Source organism: Trachurus trachurus, assembly GCF_905171665.1.
Source record: "Trachurus trachurus genome assembly, chromosome: 18".
In the NCBI taxonomy this organism is placed as follows: Eukaryota; Metazoa; Chordata; class Actinopteri; order Carangiformes; family Carangidae; genus Trachurus; species Trachurus trachurus.
Genome location: NC_139909.1, coordinates 8,398,858 through 8,419,544, shown reverse-complemented (window position 1 = coordinate 8,419,544; position 20,687 = coordinate 8,398,858). Strand labels below are relative to the sequence as shown.

General features: G+C 41.8%; 1 protein-coding gene across 1 annotated transcript; it reads right to left on the bottom strand.

Moving 5' to 3' along the window:
• Nucleotides 1-461: 461 nt before the first annotated feature.
• LOC311001843 (sacsin-like) lies at nucleotides 462-17,782 on the bottom strand. Its single transcript, XM_083993022.1, is given in 11 exon segments — nucleotides 462-1,057; nucleotides 1,059-1,155; nucleotides 1,157-1,472; nucleotides 1,573-11,235; nucleotides 11,321-11,409; nucleotides 11,580-13,011; nucleotides 13,142-13,288; nucleotides 13,925-14,036; nucleotides 14,916-15,003; nucleotides 15,412-15,457; nucleotides 17,675-17,782. Coding segments are annotated over 10 exon segments (12,390 nt in total). The 5' UTR covers nucleotides 15,441-15,457; nucleotides 17,675-17,782; the 3' UTR covers nucleotides 462-640.
• Nucleotides 17,783-20,687: the final 2,905 nt, after the last annotated feature.

Here is a 20,687-nt window from a genome sequence, read left to right as displayed (position 1 = left end):
CAATAATATTGGTCTTTAGTAAGGAGCAAGGATGGACCCTGATTATTATTATTATCCTGAGTAGTTATAACCGTTGACATTTTGAGAAAAAAACAAAACATATGCACTTCCATGGATATAATCATGCTTAACCTCAGTGAGTTGCTATAATTGCAAATAAAATATTAAGTTCAATAATTACATAGTTCTCCTACCAGTTGTCATAAATGTTTATAATGAAAAAAGAAAGGAAGAAAAAAAAAACTTGCTCTACACACAATAGTGGAACTCAGCGAGTAGTCATAAACGCAAATAAAGGTAAAGTTGTCCCATGATCAATGGGGTATTATATTGATGAGTAGTCTCAAAAAATCAATATAATATTCACATAACAATGTATTAACAACGTCATACACTAAACATATTGATTCTCGGAGAGTAGTTATAAATTAAAAATAAAATAAAAAATACAACAAATCCTTTTCATTGATCCTCAGTAATGGGTCTCATATAAAACAAACTTCATTTGTGCTGAAGTTATATGGTTGTTCTGAGTAGTAATATTTCAGTATCACCTTATGGCTAACCATGTTTTTAAACCATAAAAAATAAAATCTTAAATGGACTTTTCCAGCATGACAGGTTTGTCTGTCTTGAATCTCTAATTGACATATGCCTCTACTCTAGTGAGAAGCTCATCTGCTTGGTTCAGTGCTTGCATTTCGTTATCTGGTTTGAACTGGGTGTTTGGGATGTGGGGATATGGGTGGGAGCTGGGATACTGAGTCTTTTTGGCGTCCACGCCCAGCTTCTTCAGATTTTGCACAATTTGAGGCAGACCTTTCAGTTCAGGGTTGTAGCATGAAACTTTTGCAGCAAGGGCTGAAATTGAGCTGTTACCAGAAGGTTGACCGTGTCTTTTATACTCTGCAGCCGTGAGGGATTTTTCCACTGCTTGATGGACTTTAAACAGACACCACTCTGTGCTTCCCCCACCAATGTCTTTGTAGGCAGCTTGAAGATCACAGCGAGCCTGCTTGCACCAGCGCTGGGCCTCCTCTTTGTTTGGCCTTGGTTGGAACATTTTCATTATGGCTCCAAAAGTTGTAGTTGAAGTTATTAGACCTCCTGGAGAATCTCTCCCAACTATCTCTGTGATGCCTCCTGATTTCACCGCTGATAGAAGTCTCTGAAGTCTGAGTATCCCCTTGGTGATGATGAGCCTCCAGTTTTGCTTTTGCCTTTTCCTTTGCTGAGCTCATCAATACGATACGATACGTATTTGATTGCCTCATTAGCGAGATCCTGGCAGTCGTGATTCTTGTCAGGATGCCATCTGAGGTACAGTCGTCTGATGGCCATTTTCCTCTCCTCTGGAGGTAGAGTCCATATCTCTTGCAAACATCTGTCAATTTCACTTTTAGCTTCATCAATAGAGACTGGTGAGGATCTTGTGGATGATGATTGGGAATCATGCCATTCTTCTGGTATATCTGTCCCAGGTTTTGGTGGTTTGAGATGGTTTTCAATCTTTGCACTGTCACGGCTTCCTATACTTAGCCAGAGCTTTCTGAACCTGTTGCAGGTTTTCACAAGCGATAAGTTGTCCAAGGAGTGGGAGGTAACCTGATGCAATTATGTTACCTAAAAGAGCATTGATCTTCTTTGCCAATGTCATATTGACTTCAAGCAGATCATTATAAGTCATGTCATCATTGTGTTTTAAGTAAAACACACAACCTTGTTGACCTCGTGTGACAAAAACATCAGTTTCACTGGCAGTTTGATGTAGTGGCTGCTGCTCCAGCCAAAGCTTTGTTTCCAGGTTTTTGTAGCAGACAGTTTGAATTCTACTAAAAATCTTCTCACACATGTCAGAAGCATCTTCTTGTGTTATTTTCCCCTCAGACTGCCCTCTGATGAGACAAATCAGCCCATGTCTGAATGCCGGTGAGGAGAGATGTTTATCAAACCACCCACTAAATTTGCAGTCAGTCCCAAGCTCACACAACTCAATGCGTGACTCCACTACTCTCTCTTCTGTGACCTGAGACAGCATTTTAGGCTGCAGAGTCAGAGGCAGCAATTTGACCAGTTGATGATGTTCATAGATGTCACTTCCCAAATGACATTCACCGAGTTTCTCAAGCAACAGGGACTTATTCTGCAGTGCTCCTTCTAGTCTTTTGGTCTCAAACACTGTATCATTGAAGTACAGTTCACATGATGGGTGCAATTTACCATCCACTGCAGGAAGGTGCAAAGTTTTTACATCATCCAGAAGGGACTGGTTTCTTGAAGCTTTGATTAACCGAAACAACTGATAAACGGCCCGTTTCACAGTTTTCATTTGGTTTGGGTTAAGTTGTTGTTTATCACATGAATCAACATAAACTGCTGACAGCACATTACAGTACTGCCTAGCAGTAGGCTTCTCTGTTACCCCAATTTTCTTGAAGAACGGAGTGTAAATGACATCATCCTCAGGAATTTGGTACAAATATGGTCTGAACTCATGGTCATAGTAAAGTTTAAGAGATGCATCATCAGACCTCACAAGTTCTTTGTCCTTCTCAACCAACACAATAGGAAGACCAGCCAGTGGCTTGTTGTCAAATGTATTATTTTGCAGGAAGTCATAGGAAGATCGAAACACTTTAGCTCGGGTTTCAATCAATTTTGCATTATTACAGGGCGACTGGCAGATGTTCCTCATGTTGCTGGTTACATACTCTGTAGGTGGTTGTTCATAAGCACCTATGTCTTTCATCATTTGCCATAGCTTTGTTGACAGAGAAACTGGTAGATCTATAATTGGCATTGAAGACCAAATCAAATCTTGGTGCTCATGATTCATTTCCATCAAAGAGCCTCTGATTTTCACAGCTGTTCTCTCAGTGGCAAACGGTTGGTGATAGTTGCACAGTTCCTTTCGAATTGGCACAGGAAGAATGAACTCGATTTTGGCTATGCTCTTCAGCAACGTCTGGTCATTCTCTGCTTCAGTCAAGGCTTTACTGAAAAGTAACCTTGATTTATCTTTCAGTTCTTGAAGATTATAGCTTCCCTTTGCCTCTGATTCTAACTGGTATGCAAAATGTATTATTTCATCTTTTGACACAACATGTTTCATTCCAAGTTCCTTGAGCAGCTCTTTCGGAGTTTTTGTCATGAATAGAGATCCTGCATAACATTCAGCCCAAAACCTTTCAGGAACAAATCTCTCTTTGGGCAACATTTCCTTGTAGAGCTCAACACTCTCATCAAAGTAGTATGATGCCTCCTCCAATCTGCCTTGAGAACTGCGAATGAATTTCACTGTCTTCATTGAGGAGATGATTTGGTCTTTATACTTAGAATAATTGACCTGGTGTTGCAGTGCCAGCAGGAGCTTGAAGCAGTTAACCATCTGACTTTCTGTGAGATTGTGCACAACAGGCAGAATGAACTTCATGAAAAACTCCAAGTCAGTCAGTGTTGTGATGTTCAGTGTCTGAGACAGCTCTGAGTTCCGGAGAGTGTTTTTCAGAAAAGTGCAGTTGCAGTTGGGCAGGGTGAACAAATCTGGAAATGCACTTGAATATGTGCTGCTGAGGATGAAAACCTCTTTAGGCCCATCAATCCTCACTCTTTGACCATGTATTGTTTCAAATAATGGTAAAGACTTCAGCTTTCTCTGGTAGTCTTGCTTGTATTTGGCCTTGGATACTCCAGATTGCAGCAAAGTCTGAAGCTCATTCTTCTCATCAATGGAAAGCTGAGAAAACTCAGAGTGGTTTATGGTATAAACCTGGTCCAACACAGAGCCTTTATCATTCACATCCATAGGGTCAGTGGATAGAAGAGGATTCATTTGTTCAACATGTCTCTCAGAGAAGAATACAGTGTCAAGCCTCATAAAACCAAGCTTGAAGAGGATGTCTGTTATGTCACCTTCTGAGGCAAACTGAATCACACTTTTCATGTCTTTCATTTTTTGCAGGAACCGCTTGTTCTTTAACCTTGGACATATAACAGGTAAAATGTCCCAGTCACCGAAGAGCTGCTTCACATCACTGAATGTCAGACTTTGTTTATCATCCCTAGATGTCGTGAGTTTAATTTGACTTGATAAGAATCTCCAAAGTAATTCCAGCCACTTCAACATTGTTTCATTTGGGACATGAAGATGACTGTGTGGATCAACTTCACAGGTCTCCATATGAGACTGAAATAACAGCTTCAGATACTTCACTGCACAGCAAACTGTCACATAGTTGACAAGGTTAAAATATTGCAGAACGTCCATGTGGTCTTTATTGGTTGTATGATCTGCAAATTGGTCATTGTAAAGAAAGAACAGTCTCTCGTGCACTGAAATCCACTTGGGAGATTCGGAGTTGAACTCTCTCAGAACTTTATCTCTTGTGAGAAGAAGTGGAAGCCCATCCAGTGCTGTGGGGTTGTCCTTGGTGACCTTTTTTGTGAGAACATCTTTTAAGCAGAAACTCAAGAGTTTTGAACACCTTTCTTCATCTCTGATCAGAGTGGCCTTTATGGGCAGAGGTAACCCCTCATCTGTTTGGTTTGGGTCATTGAGGGGTTTTTCTCTTAGGAAAGTCCGCACAGTTGAAGGACTCACATCTTTCACTTTAATGCCGGCTGATTTAAAACTTTTCCAAACTTTTTGCATTTCACTGAAAAATGGAACCAAATTCATCCCAAGATCTTCCAAAATGCGATTAATATGATATGTTGAATGTGTCAGGTGAGGTGCCTCTGTTGATTCTGTTTCTCTGATGTCACACCAGTCAAAAGAGCACTCTGTAAATTCATGGCTAGCTGTTATACATGTTGAATGCTTCATTACTGGAATCACTTTAAGGCCTCTGTTTTTGATTGATCTGTACACTTCATGTATCATTTCATGCCAACCATGATCGACATCTTCGGATACATTTGGCCAAAAACACAAGTAGGAGTTAGTGAGCCATGTCTCAATACTTGACAGAGAGACTTTCTTCTCTGCAATGCAACGACTGATGTGATGAAGGAGATCTGCATACAGTGGAGCGATGACACTTTGTTTTAATATTTCATTCCACATAGTTTTCAGACTTTGTCCATCCTCTTTCCAAAGGCTTCTCCTGGAAGAATCTACTTCAAAGTTTGCATTGATATGCACTGGTAGTCCAGTTTTCCCTGGCAAAGGAAGTGAACAAAAGGCTTCTCCATAAAACTGTGTGCATTTTTTTGAGGCCACACGTGCTGCTATCGCTGCTTGGGGAAGTTTGTCTAATGTTATTTTTTCTCCGACGTAATTGTTTTTGAATAAGCCAAATTGTTCTGCAATTATCCATTTACTTTGTCTTTTATCTGAAGTTGAAATCACTGTTTCATAGATGGCTTGTGGTGTTACTGGTTTGTCAGATCGTAATGCTTGTTGTTGAAGTTTTACAAAGGCATCTTTTCTTTCTCTGCTTGTCTCTGGTAGACTTTTTTCAACCTCAAAGATAGTTTTGAGTTCTCCTGAATGTTTGTTGATTTCATGGACTTTAATTTTGCGGATGTTTTTCAGAAACAGAGTAAGTCCTTCAGGATCCTCAGAGAGAGCAGAGCACAGTTCTTGCATGTCTTGATCAGTTACTCCTTGTTGAGATATTTTAGAGCCATTTGCCATGGTACCCATCCTCAGAGGTAATCTGAACATGGTGCCATCTTTAAGAGGAAATGTATCTGGAAGAAAGGTTTCATAGACATCCATGAACATTTCCTTAAAACTGTCCTCTAGGTTGTAGCCAATGCCCAATGGTGGTTCATCTGAATGACAATCAAGGTATTCTTGATTGGGATCAGAAATGCATAGTGCTTTATCTCCAGTGAGAATAGAAGGGCAGTCAGTTACATGGTAAACAGAGTTGAATCCAACTCCATATTTTCCTGTCTTCCCTGGTGTGTTGTGCTTCCCACCTTCTCCCAATTGTTGAATGCCAGTCAGGTCAGCGACAGAAAACACCTTGTTGTGGAACACACACAGTGCTGGACCCTGAAGAGGATTCCATCTCTTCCCAAATGTTTTCACTGTGCCATGCTGACGTTTGTCCCAAACAAAGTGAATTTCTGTTGCCTCTGCATCATCAGCATTTTGGATCAATTCTTTAAGGATATCTTTCTTTGCTGGATAGGCCGAAATGTTCTCAGCAATGTGCCTCTGCAGAGTATGATGCCTTGTTGTCTTGATTCCAAAGTGGAGAGCCATAGGACGTGTGATATTCTCGTGGCACAATGTGACATCTGGAGTCACTGGTATCCATGGGCTGTCATTGTAAAACAGCTTATGTGCAGGTTGTAAAACTCCATGTTCATTAGGTATCAAACAGTCACCTGTTTTTTTCTCTTCAGCCTCAAATATCCCTTTGTTTAAAATCATGAGGCACATTGACAGATCACGTTTTGGCAGGGGCTTGTTCCCATGTTGACGGTGCAAATCCTGGAGTACAGTTAGAAACTGACTGACTGTAAAAGATTTTGGAATACCTACACTTTCCCAGAGCTTTCTGAAACTTGTAAAGGCCAGTGGAAGGACATAAAGGTAGGGCTTTGCTTCAAATTGCCCATTTTCAGCCACACAGTCCACATTTATAAATCTACTGCCAGCAAGGATGAAAGGGAATGATTTGGCCCGCTGTGATATAAAAGTGGAATTCCCAAAAAGAGTCAGCCACTGATCTAGAAACCTATAACATGCATGTGCTATTTTGTGCAATATGGGTCCATCAATTGATTGAGATTTCTTAGATGCTTCTTGCAGCTGCTGAAGCACTGTCTCGTGGCTTGGACTGTCCTGAACTCCCAACATTTTTAGTACTGGATCATTATGATGTATTTTCAGATTCCTATCCAGCACAGGTTGTGTCATGTTAACAAGAAGGGAGCATGTGCCACTGAAAACATCGGTGGGCCTTCTAAGTGTTACATTTCCATCCATTTTTGTATCACCAGGAGAATTTGCTGGCAGAAATTCAGTCATCCTCAGGGTTTGCCAATGGAGAGAGTCTTCATCATGCATGCCATCTTTCATAAGTTCAAGGAGGCTTTTCAACTGCCCATATGCTTTCATTCTGTCAGTCTTCCATGTTTTGGTGATTGTGCCTGCTTTCTCTGTAATGTCTTCCAATGAGAGATGATCACTTGCCATTCCAAGTTCCAACAGACGCTTAATCCTTTTGGGGGAGCAAAAGTCTTTTTTAGTCCCACCAAGCAAGCGTCCCTCTTCTGGTTCAAAAAGACAAGCTACTTTCCCTGATGGATTCACAAGTTTGTTGATACACTGGAGTTGTCCACCTGTTGTGGGGATACATGGGTAGTGGACCAGCAGGTTGTCAATTTCTTTGGTATGAAGATCAATCGCATATAACACAAGAGTATCTCTACTCTGAGCGTCCATGGTGCCAATGTTGTTAAACACCACTTCCTGGTAAAACCTCTTCCAGCTCCATGTTCTGTTCTGTAGAACCTTTTCTAGGCCTGCATGTTTGAAGCCATTTCTCAGCCATCGTGGAAGTGGAACAACATAGTTGGGTGGTTTGACATATTTCTTGCACACCTCCATTGCAAGGACACTCATGTCTTTATCCTCTTCAATACTATCATGCAGGAATATAGCACTGTTTATTGAGCACCAATGTTCTCCATCACTGAACAGCTCTGGGCCAATGGGATGCTGGGCCACAGTGGAGTAGAATGCATCCACCAAAGGCTTGAACGTTTCACTCACTTTCTCTCGGTCAGGCCAAAAGGTGTGGTAACAGTAGGTTCCCATTTGTTTGTTTTCAGACATTTTCTTCAGTGCCAAGAGTGTGGTAACATATGCTGTCACTACAGGATCCTGAAGAAGAGCTTTGTTCCAGTCATGTTTCACTCCACTTTCCCACAGACCTTTGCGGTTGCTTGTCACAGCAAATGTTCCATTTACATTGACTGGTAGACCTGTGTGAATGGACAGAGGAAGGAAGCAAAATGCCTGTCCTACAAGATCAGTTTGTGATGGGGCCAGTTTACCAGTTTCTGGATCATTTTGCAGAGGTACTGCAATCCCCCCAATAGGCAAAGAGAACTGGGCTTGCTTGTTTTCTTGAAGGGCCATCTCCAGTGATTTATGTGTTCCAAAGCAGTTGTACAGGACCCAGGACTGGTCTTCAGTTACACCTGATAGCTGACTGGTGATCTGGACAATACTGACTGTGCAGCTATTAATTACCTCTTTGCATTTTACATCAAGTTTCATCAGTGATTTCTCAGCTTTATGCTGTTTTGATACACTAGTTTGATCTGGGATCATTATTGTACTCTGAGTGGTTTTGGAGACAGTGAAGACAGTTTCTTTTTCATCATCTCTTGGTGGAGTGGAAGCATTGTCTGGGATACTTTGAAGAGATAATGCATTGACATTCTTCAGAAAAAGCAGGTGAGTTTGTGACCTGTTTGTAAGGTGCTGCTGAAAAGTGACAATATTGTTTTTGTAATACACCTTTGTGCTTAGTTCTGACATGGCAGCCTCTTTTTCCGTTCGGAAAGGTAGTTTGATCAGTGTACCCAGATATGGTTCAGGAGCACTTTGTCTGGTGAAATCAAAAATCCGCTCATAAGGTCCAAACTGTCCAGGAAACCAATGGAAAAGTCGCTGCTGAGAAAGATCAAGCTTGATTCCAGGATTTGTTTTGTGCTTGATGTGGTTTTTGAGGTGAGTTACATTTGGATCAAGTATGAGAAGACTGTTGCCACTGAGGATGGAGGGAACATCTGTCACATGATAGACACTATTGAATCCAAGACCAAACTTTCCAATTCTTTCCACTTCTTCTTTTGAGACAGATCCAACTCTGACAATATTTTGCCAGTCTGCAGCTGTGAACTGTTTATCATTAAATGCCCAAAGACAAGGTCCTTGACAAAGGGCCATCTCAGGGTCAATAAGACTTTCAGGGGCATCTTTGTGGACTCTGAAATCCATCAAGAATTTGCAGGTGTTTGCCCCAGCATCTTCTGCGTTTTGAATGAGTTCCTTGAAGATGTCACTTTCCTCATCATATTCTTTCAGACTGTTTTTAATCCTAGTTGTTATTGGCTCAGATTGTCCACACTGTTTCAGACTGTTTTTAATCCTAGTTGTTATTGGCTCAGATTGTCCACACTGTTCTATGTAGGTACTCAGAAATTGAATGTTCAACCATTCTGCTGCTGCTTTTAGGATTTCCTCATGTAGGACATGGATTTCCTCCTGGCTGTACCGAAGCTCTGTCAACCTATGTTTGCTTAAGTCACAGAAGACTGCTGTGGACCGAGGTTTCAGAGTATATTGCTCACCTTCAATGACGACCGGCACTGGGATGTCATCCTGAACTCTTTTTTTTTTCCTCCAGAGCCAGTTGAGGATTTCTATTGATACTTTTACCTCAGGGGAACTTGCAAGTGGCTGCTGCCTGCCTTCAATAGTTCTTTGGATAGAATGAAGTATGTCAGTTATTTCCTCATCTGAGAGCACTGTTCTCACACCAAAATTCATGAGCAGCTTCTTGTATGACCGAAACTCATTTGGCACTTTCCCAATGTAAGAGCTCAAGTCTAGATCCTGTGGATAGTCAAGAACTAGATCCTGAGGTGAAACAAATTTGTTGTGGCACCAAAGCCAGCATGTGTCCCTATTTATCAGTTTTGTAAATTCTGAGATGTGGTCTTGCATGTGTTTATAAATGCTAAACAGCTCCATTTTGAACTCCACATCTGTGTCAGGATCAGCCATTTTCTGCACTTTTGACATCAAGACTGATAAATTCTCAACCACTTTTTCAGGTGGAGGTCTGCATTGGAGGCCAAGTCTCCTACTATCTCTGCTACTTAGCATTCCCACCAGAGGCATTACATGCCCAACAATGTCTTTGAACACAGAATCTCTTGTTTCATTTGGGCAGAAGAAGCCACTCTCTCGAGAAATGTCACTGCATTGTTTTTTGTAATTTCCAGGTTTATCACATGGGATCCACTTCAGCATTTTGAGGTGTTCAAGCTGCTCGTAGGAAATCTTTGAAAGTAGATTATTAGCATCCAACATTTTCAAGAGCACCTGGGCTCTTTTGAGAGCCTCTGTGTGAGAGTCAACATGCAGTTTGTCAATCTGTGCAGCGGCATGCAAAAAATGTTGAGGTGTCACATCTACTTCTTTATTTAGCAATCCAAGCTCTGTCAGGCTTTCAAGCATCTGCGATGGATGAGTGTATGGATGTGGCGGGAAGAAGTCGTACTCAAAAATGACTTTAAAATCTTGAATTCTTGGATCAAAAAAACATGAGGCTCTCTTCAGCTCTCCATTCACTTCAATGAAACTCAAGCATTTGCATCTATTTTTCAAAGTCTGATTCTGAGAGAAAAGCATATTACCATGCTGTAAAATCCAAGTCATGATTTTCTCAGTGTCTTCTCTGCCACAAGAATTCTTCTCAATGCAGTCAATGAGGAGATTTGACGCTTCAGCCGTGTGCAAGACATTAACTTTGAGGAGCTTCAACAGTTTGTGATCAACCTCGGTGGCACACTGCACAACTGAATCAGGCATAGGGAGCTCTGTTGGAACCGTTAGGCCAGAGATTAAGTAGATAGCCTGTTTTGATTGAGCTGCAACACTTGATCCTTTCATGGTTTGAAACAGAGGTAATTTTGAAATTAAATCTCTCTCACACTTTGAGAGAGAATCCAGACGAGAAAGACAATCTTTCAATTCCTCTCGCACTTTGTGAGAGGCCATCTTGAGTTCTTCAATGAGATGCTGTGAATCTAAATTCACCAAGATTTTCATGACGCTGCTTGGAGACGTGCACAGCACATACCGATGTAGGTCAACATGTTGGAGCCACTCATTTCCCCTCACCACTGTGCCACCAGCTTTGGTCACAAACTGAGCTATTTCATCTGGCAAGCTATTCTGATTGCTTGTCTGGAAAATGAGGGTTGTGTTCTGATGTAGTTGTGCTAGTGCTACAGACTGACTGACAGACAATGGACTGACTGGTATTAATGGTATACCTCTGAAACGACTTAACTCTGTGAAGTGAGTGTTGAGAAATTTCCAGAATTCTTGGAGCCAGTCTAAAGGTGGATGCTGACTGCTGGTGATGCCCCAGGTGACAGACCTCGCTGTTGTCTGCTTCCAGTCCTGTGGCAAATACTTCCTTGTATATTCAACCACCTTGTCTGGATCAATGTTGATGACATTGAAAACCTCTGAAACACAGAATTTAAAAAATGTATGAAAAGATGTATAGTAGTATGACAAATGCAAACTGTGCCATTAAAATGCCATTCATACCTTTTCTGGACAGTTCTCTCAGGTGGTCAATGCAGGCTTTGCTAAGATCATCTGGGATGAAGAGGTGTTTGCAGCACGGCAGCAATGTCCTGCACAGAGGATACTTTTTTTTTATTCATCATGCAACACAATAAACATAATTTTAGAGGAGAACATAGCAGGGGATTTTAAAAAATAGATATGTGTGACACTTCCTAACTTCTAAAGAAAATGAAAGGCACCATGAATGTATCATTACACATTTAGGTGTGGTTCCTACCTTGGAAATTCATTGCTGTCGATCAAAGCAATGTCCTCCTCTGTGTCAGTGAAAGATCTGAAAGAGCCATCGCTGAGTGGAAGCAGCTGAAGACCCTTGAGTTCTCCGTATTTTCCATCACTCAAAATGTACTCTAAAAGACAGAGCCTGTCATGTTTAGAGATGTTGTGCACACCGATCCTACGAAGAGTGTCCCTTAGGAAAGTTGGAGTCACGTGTTTTAGGGTACTCAAGTGTGGGTAGGCTTCATTAATAGCTCTTGTGACACTCTCTGGTAGCGTCACAAGATTTTCTCCACAGGAAACCAAAGTCCTTTTAATGGCAGCCAGTATGTCATGGCTCGTTGGACCATTACATGGGAACAGAGCTTCTGATGGAGTGATGAACTTCCTTTCGTCTTTGGCAAGAGAGAGGACAGCCGCGTTCTGCCTGAATAAGTGTTTAAGAACATCCAGAGCAATGGCATGCCACTTGTGACTGTGCTGTAGCCGGGCAAGATCAGGCCACAGATTGTATATGGAGGCGACAGGGAGCATAGACCGTTGTGCAAGTTTGATGGCATCTTGAATGATCATGAGATATGTCTGTGGGAGCACCTCCTTCATCAGCAGTTCATTCCACATAGCATGTTCATCATGTTTCTGGTCTTCCTCTTCCCACTTGATGTGTCGTCTGTTGTCTGTGAGACCAAAGCATGCATTGATATAAACTGGGAGTCCAGTCTTGTTTGAGTCATTGTTTGGGAGGGGGAGAAAGCAGCTTAGTCTACTCTCACTGCAGTCTCTCCTCTCACCACAAGGGAATGCCAAGTCAACTCGAGGGAAAAGGCTCAACTTTTCTGCGAGTGAATCAAGATTTTCTATGTTGCCTGCTTTCATGGTGCATGTTGTCACAAGCCACTTTGTTTCTTTCGGTGTGTCTGAGTTGAGGGAAATCACTTTGAACTTGGTCGAACCTGTAGTGATTGTCTCGTCTTCTGGCCCCAAAATGACATCTGTGGGGACTGATGATTTCACCTGAAGCCTGGGGTTAACAGTGCCATCTATGCCAATATGTATCAATGACACAGAGGTCACGTTTTTGAGGAACAGGAGGCTCAACTCTGCATCTGTGATGAAGCTATTAAACAGCTCCACCACCTTGACTGAGTCATAGAGATTATCTGAAATCTCTGATGCTTCATTGCGCAAAGGGAATCTGAAAATTGTCCCGATAAATTCCTGATCCTCCATGACAACTTTTGACCACTCTTGTCCGCTTACAAGCGAAACTATGTCTCGAAAGGGTTGGAACTGATCATGCATGGTCATCAGAGCTTCTTGGTGTTCTGTATCAGCCAAAGACCACAGAAAACCTGGATTCCTTTCTCCAAATATGTTTTCTTGGGGGTCCAATACACCAAGGTAACCTGAACTGAATATGGTTGGCACATCTGCGAATGAAGTGAAAAATATATTATTAATTACTTACATATTATGTTGTCTAAAGATTATTACATAACATAGACAACAGACTATAAGGTGACTATAAGGTGATTGCATGGCAGTTGTACATATTCTCACCTGTTGTGTGATATACAGAGTTGAAGCCGATTCCAAACCTCCCGACTCTGTTTGGGTCATTGCGCTTGACACTCCTCCCTGCATTCTGAATTCCATCCCAGTCTTCTTCAGTGAATGCAGCATTGTTGTAGGCATAGAGGGAAGGACCTTTACAGGAAAAAAAAAGTTTCAACCAAACATATTTATGATGAGATTAGATTCATACATGTGTAATGCTCACTGGTCTCTATAACTGCTTATTTTGTCACAGCATAAACTGAATCAGGAAGAAACACTTTAGAGGCTGAGGTTGTAAAAACATATGAAATGGGTGCACTAAAACGTATTGCAACATGTTGGTATCTAATATTTCTCCCATTGTCTCCTATAAATGCATGCAGGAACACATGGTTTAGCCTATTATGGAAACTTTAGCATGGTAATGCCACTTTATCGAATGATCATGATAACCAAGTTTGTGTCTGTTCACCAGTAAATAGGCCGTCAAGATCACAAATGAGAAAAAAGATTTTGCCAACCTCATTGGATTATGGGTGGAAATTGACATGGAAACAAACATGCACAACATAGAAAGCCCCTTGAGCCCCATACTAGGGAATAGTAGATCATTTTGCTGGAAGTTTGGCAACCTGTGCAATCAGGCTACTTCCTATATGTACTGCTGCTGTTGTTGTTGTTGTTGCTGTCTTTCTATATTCATACAGTATTTATATGGAATAATACATTATGACTGATGATGAACCACTCATAACACTGCTCTTTCCCAGCTACCCTAGTACACACCTTGATATTTTCCCAGTTCATCAGTCCAAAGGTTATCGGTCCCATAGCTTCTCTCATCATGGATGAAAACCACCTCTGTGGCTCCAGCATCATCTGCATTTTGAATCAGCTCCTGTTGACAAATAAAAACATAAACAGAGCTTAGCAAACCAAAGCTAACAGTCAAGTTTATCCAAATTCCTCTGGACTACCATCTCTGTGACAAGCTCCAAATATCCAGGTCACATTAATCAGTCCCTGCATAGCCTACTATTTGTCCACCATTCTGCCATTGTTATTTGCACATAGCGCATAGTGACATCATGTAATTTCCAGCATATCTTCATCCAATGTGCACTGTACTCAGGGTCTAATCAGCCAGAGTAATAAAAAGCATCTTTATGGATATACAGAGCTATGAATCAGCAATTGATTATCATCGACATGTCTTACTCACTGAGCTCTTAACCATCTAAAATCAGCTTGACCCTCGTCAAAGACACACCTAAACCAAAGTCTTATGTTTATCTGGGTTATTACGCTCAGTTTTAGTGGAGTCGACTATGGTGATTGTGGAGGCTGTAGTTAATTGTGCTTGAACTGTATAACATTATTTCTAATACTTGTCTACCCTTATTGACATAAATCTTGACACCTTGCACTGGGAAAAGTACAGATATATAGTGATGTATTGTGTGTACAGATAGTGTCATTGAAGGCTGAAACAGACCGAGCTGATTCAGTGTCACCGTCTGCCTGGTGTTGATCATGCATTGTCACATTGTACTGGGGCACATTTAAATGTATCTATTTACCCAGAATGTTTGAAAATACATATGCAAATACATTTGCCTGTTTTCTGTATCAGCAGCCATCCTGCTTCTCATACCAAAAGACCAAGGGTGTATACACAAGATCAAAAGCCTCATGCTATTAGAGGCTTTGTAATCAATTAGAAAATATGATATGTATGTATTATGATCAGTATTTGACAAATGAGCACTGTACCAACCTTCAGAATTTGTCCACCATCTGGATATCGACGCAGAATATCTTTCAGGTAGTCAATGAAGGGTGGTGCTGTTTGCCCGAAGGACGTTCTAAACAAAGCAGGAGGGAAAGAGTTAAAAATTCAAATCAAACAGTCAGGGTCAGATAAACTTTGCATATTTTACATTTGAATTCTTGAGGTGCTTTACTTGAAATCTGATCCTAGATACCAAGTGTTTCCTGGTTGACCACGAAGAATGGGTTGGTTGAGTACAATGGACTCAAAACATAACATTCAACTTGAATGAAGTTGAATGTTAGTCATTCAACTCATTGAATGATGAATTGATGATGATAATTAACATAGTTAATTGAATGATTAACATAGTTAATCATTCAATTCACCTTGGTGGTTCAAGTATATTACATGTGACTTTCTAGGCCTTAAATGCCTTATTAATGATTTAGTGATGCCAGTTTCCATTTTGAAGTCTCAAAAGGATGCAGATTAAACTCACCGAGCATTTTTCTTCTTCTTTGAACTCATCCTTCTTGATTTGAGCACTGTAACAGAGTCAGAGCATTGTGACAAATGCACCACCACATCCATCACAATAACTGGCAATAACTCAACACTGTAAGACTGTAAGCACTTCTAACAAGACAAACAAGAATAACACCCTCCCAGAAGTCTCACTATGAACTCTCCTGTCTGCTGGAGGAACTGTGGAAATCAAAGTGCAAACCACTACCATGTTTTTTGGGACTGCCCTGTCATGAGGGACTACCCTACTGGAGAGAAATACACAATGCCCTACAATACAATATCTTCAAATGTGATGACCCTTGATAAACATTTAATAAGTATCTTGCTGATGGCCTGTAAAAAGAGTATTACCAGGAAATGGTTATCACAGGAGAGCCCAACCTTAAAGGGATAGTTCACCCAAAATTCAAATTTCACTCATTATCTAGCACCCTCATGTGGACTAAGGGCTGGGAGAAGTTTCAGAGTCCTCCGTGGCTTCTCTGAGTTACAGCGAGGCTCCGTGCAGCACTGCATGTCCATATGACGGTTGCGAATGGGCCTCACTTTTCTTCGTCCAAAAAGACACACCAAAAAACCAAATACCTCCATACTGCTCGTCTGTATTGAAGCCCCAACATGATAAATTTTTCTGAAAAAAATTAAATAAGTCTATATTTCAAGCTTGTTTGTAGTGGAAGCTCCCAGTGTGTCTGTGCAAATCTCGTGTGATTTGCACAGACACCCAGTTCACGGCTCCGCAAATCGCGCGAGATTCCGGCAGAGCAACACTGGGAGCTTCCGCTACAAACGAGCTTAAAATATAGACTTTTTTTTTTTTTTTCTGACCAATTTCTCATGTTGGGGCTTCAATACAAGAGGGACATTACAGATGAGCACTATGGAGGTATCTGGATGTTTCTTGGTGTGTCTTTTTGGATGAAGAAAAGTGAGGCCCATTCGCAACCGTCATATGGACATGCAGTGCTGCACGGAGCCCCGCTGTAACTCAGAGAAGCCACGGAGGACTCTGAAACTTCTCCCGGCCCTTAGTCCACATGAGGGTGAGTAGATAATGAGTGAAATTTGAATTTTGGGTGAACTATCCCTTTAAATATACCTATGGATGGATATCACAATGGACATTTATAAAATGGAGAAGATAACAGCATTTGTTAATCACAAATTGGAGAAATTCACATCATGCTGGGAAAACTGGGTCAAATATGTCATGCCTCATAGGCCAGATTTTATTTTCACAAACCAGTGGCTATGATGTATGAGATAGATCACTCCCTACCGGTACATACATTTTTTATTGAATTTAGTTGTTGTTGTTGTTATGGTTGTTCGTTTTTCTTCTCATTATTTGGATATAAACTAAAATATTATTTTGGCATTTAGGGCAGACAACAGATACAAGAATGCTCACATGATGTATATATTGTGAATGTCTGATTCTGAATGTCAATAAAAAATAAATAATAATAAAAAGATAATTATTTAAAGTTATGATGAACACGTCATTCCGCAACTTTTAACCCTCAACTGAATATTCAACATGCCACCAGATTCGCTGCTTTCCAGAAACTAAAACGGGTCTTTCAGGTTTCATTGATAATTGTAATGATTCACATCTACACTACAGTACTGTAGAAGAAATTTGTCACTGTTTCTCCCTTGTGTGAAGCCACTGCTTTTGCGTTTGCAAAGGGGTCCTTGGAGTTGAACTAATCTTAGCAGTGTTAAGGCCTCTCGAGTCTGAAAGACTCAAATCTCTGATGCTTAGTTTCAAGCTGCTGAAGGCTTTTTTTTTTCTCCCCACCACCAGCCTGGGATGCAAGCAGGTGGAGAGGAGTCACACAGTCAGTACAATACTTTGCAAGAGGTCAACCTTTTGACAGATATTGACTAGGTTCACATAGTATGGATTTTCACTCCTGAATTATCTGATTTTGATTTAGCTGTCTCACCTACCTAAAGCTTAAATCTGTGTAAATATAACATTGAGCAAACTAAAAAAAAAAAAAAACCTCTTCCTGCTGAATTAAGACAGCAACAGTAGCCTAGACAGTGTAAATGTATGAATTATATTTGATATAAATTTATTAGGAAGAGACTATAAGAACTCATTCAAATGTCCCATTGATTTAATCAATAAGGAAGTTATCTTTTTTCCATCATACTACATAAATACACTCCATGACATCACATTACATTAATACAGAGTAGATTTGTTTTGTAAAGAGACCTACCTCAGTCATGTCAGTCCGAAGGGCCTCATCAGCTGTGCTCTTGTCGAGTTCAGGGGAACTAATGATGCTGTATCAGTTGCGCTGCAAATAAAAAGCAGGTGGTGTCCAACCCCAACAGCACACCCACTCACATTTTCCTTTTCTTTACAGACTAACAGCGAAACGAAACTTAAACTGGCACCCAAACATGATAGGCTATATGTCCGGATGGTTTCCTCTCAACTCCCCGATGAAACGAAACTATTGTAGTGAGGGAGTGGCGTGGGGCGGAGGAACTCACCGCAGTGGGAGGCAATCAAGGGCTGATGCAGTTCACCTGAGGAGGGGAGGAGACTCACCGGGTTCAGCGGCTGGGAAGAAAACAGGCGGAGGAGAGAGCGAGAGGGACGAAGAGACGGGAGGACGTGAGAGCCGTCGGCCTGAGCTTTTTGGAGAGCCAGTGGCACTGTGGCGGGTGGGTGCTGTTCGCAGCTTATAGTGCTGCCGGCAGTGAAGACAGCTGAGTAGGGGAGTTCGTCGTGTCGATCAGTCCTGTATCAAGAGGGGAGGCCAGAAACCTCCTTTAGGTAGCGAGGGACCGGGGAGTAGCCGTGCCTTACCTGTGCTCTCATGCAGCAGCCACATCAGTGACGCCGACCACGCTGAACGACTCCACGCCTGCCAGCTGAGCAGCCTGTTCTCCGGTGCACAGCCCAGTTCCATTGCCTAGACCCCACGGGGGGATCTCGTCACCAGACGCAGGATAAGTCCTATATTTTAATGATTTCCATATAAACGTATTTGTAGTCTTGTCAGTTAATGTCCGAGTGTTATATGATTTTCCTCTTAAAGAAAGGTTTTTAATTAACTGACGTCAGTGTGCCAGCGGCCCCGTTAAGGGCAGCTCATTATTCTTGCAGCGCTCTATCTCCCCCTAGTGTTAAGAGTGGGGTTCGACCCTTTATGTTGTAGTGGTCCCTAAGGAGCCAGTGTGATTTTGAGCTCCCATTGTGTGTAGTGTGATACCTGTGCTAGTTGCTGTGCAGTGATTTGTGTGCAGTGTCCCTTTTTGGGTGTGTTCTCTTGTGTGCAGTGTTGGTGTCGCCGGATGGTGGAGTTACCTGCCTGACCTGCTGGAGCTGCCCTCATTGGCCTGCTGGGTGCAAACGTCCCTAACTTAAAAATTAATTGGAAATAAAGATTGTCTATTTTTATACATATCTGTCTGTGGTGGGTGCTCTCTGACCTCTAATACCGGACCAGACCGGGTTAACAAAGGTGGTGGCAGCTTGACGTTACTCTAAACATCTTAAACAACAAAATTTATTACACTATTCTTAACGACAGGAAGCGGCCTTTCACAAAGACAGTCTTAACCTCGAAAATGTGAACCGTGAAAACAAATTGGCATTATTTTCACAACATGATTTCTTAATGAATAAAAAGTTGCTTTTAACTTGAAATGTTTATCTTTAATTGGAAAGCAGATTCCAGGTGCTGCGCTCAGTAACACTATTTTAAATTCAGTGACTTTTTTGTAGAACATAGAACAGACTGGAGACTAGAGCACTGGAATAGAGAGACACGCATTGTCCAATGGAAGCGCCTCCTGATGGCGGAATATGGGTATTGCAAAAGTGCCCAAGAACTGACATCTCATTGTTGGTGAATGAGCAAGCAGTGCGGTAGGCTACTTTCAATAATTTAAGGACATTTCTAGATCACCCACGTTAATAGCATCATCGTGGATCCTTTACAGATAAACATTAAAGGAGCGTTGCAAGAATGTGGCCAAAATTGTTGCTGCAGTCAAATTCAAAACACAGCAGCGCGTTGTTTCCCCTCCCCTACCCACCAGACTCCAGGTTGCCAGACGCTCTAACCTGCTCTGCTCACTCACAGTTAGTCTCAAAATAGAGTAAAAAGCTAAATATTCATCAACCTCACTGTTTCATTGCTCTGACTCACAGTAACTCTACGAGCGGAGTTCACGTCAATGATCTGCAAGTTTTTTTTTCACCGCTCCGACGCTGTGTCTGTGTGCAGCGCTGACACACACACACGCACACACACGCACACGCACGCGCACGCACACACACACACACACACACACACACACACACACACACACACACACACACACACACACACACACACACACACACACACACACACACACACACACACACAGTCAATTATTCCAGTGCTCTAGAACAGACTAGTTCAATTTCACTTCAAACTTCATGACCGCATGATCAGTGGCGTCATTAGGCCTATTTTAGGGGGGCTGAAAATATTCTTAAGCCCCCCCCAAATAATTTGGTGTTCTTTTATTATGTGACTTTTTTCATATATGTGACATATATTCTCCTTTTAAGAACCCCAGCTGTCACCGCATTTGTCTCTTGTTATGTCTGATTTAATTTAATTAATGAGTGTGTGACCACCCCCCTCCCAGCTGTGAGTTGGTAGCGCCGAGCCTGCAGTGACGGGCTGCAGGAGCTCTGATGTCAACAGAGTCAGTCCACCTGTAGCTAAAAGAGGACTAGCAGGTATCAGACAATAAGCTACTACATCTCTAAATAGCAGTGTTGTCAAAATGACCGCGATAAAATTTGAATTCATGTGAAATATTAAAGCAGAAGTAAGCGATCCGGTCGTTTTCGCTAATGCTGCGTTCCAGGCAGGCTTTTGAAACCGTAAATTACAGCTTCAAGTCACAACTTACGACTTTGTAGCGTTCCAGGCAACCCACTCGTGTTTTTCTGACCTGTTTTACCGGTGAAAGTCACTATAACGGCCACTCGTAACTTCTGACCTGTGAACTCGTACCAGATCAAACTGGTACCACTTCACAGGTCGGAAAAACACTGTTGTCAGATCAGACCCCGAGTCATTCAAAATGAAAAACACCACTGAACAGAAAAAAACACAACACAGTCCTCAACGCAGGCGTCCCCGGTTCGAATCCCGTGTCGGGCAGACCTTTCCTGCATGTCATTCCCCCCCTCTCTGCCTCCCCCTTTCCTGTCTA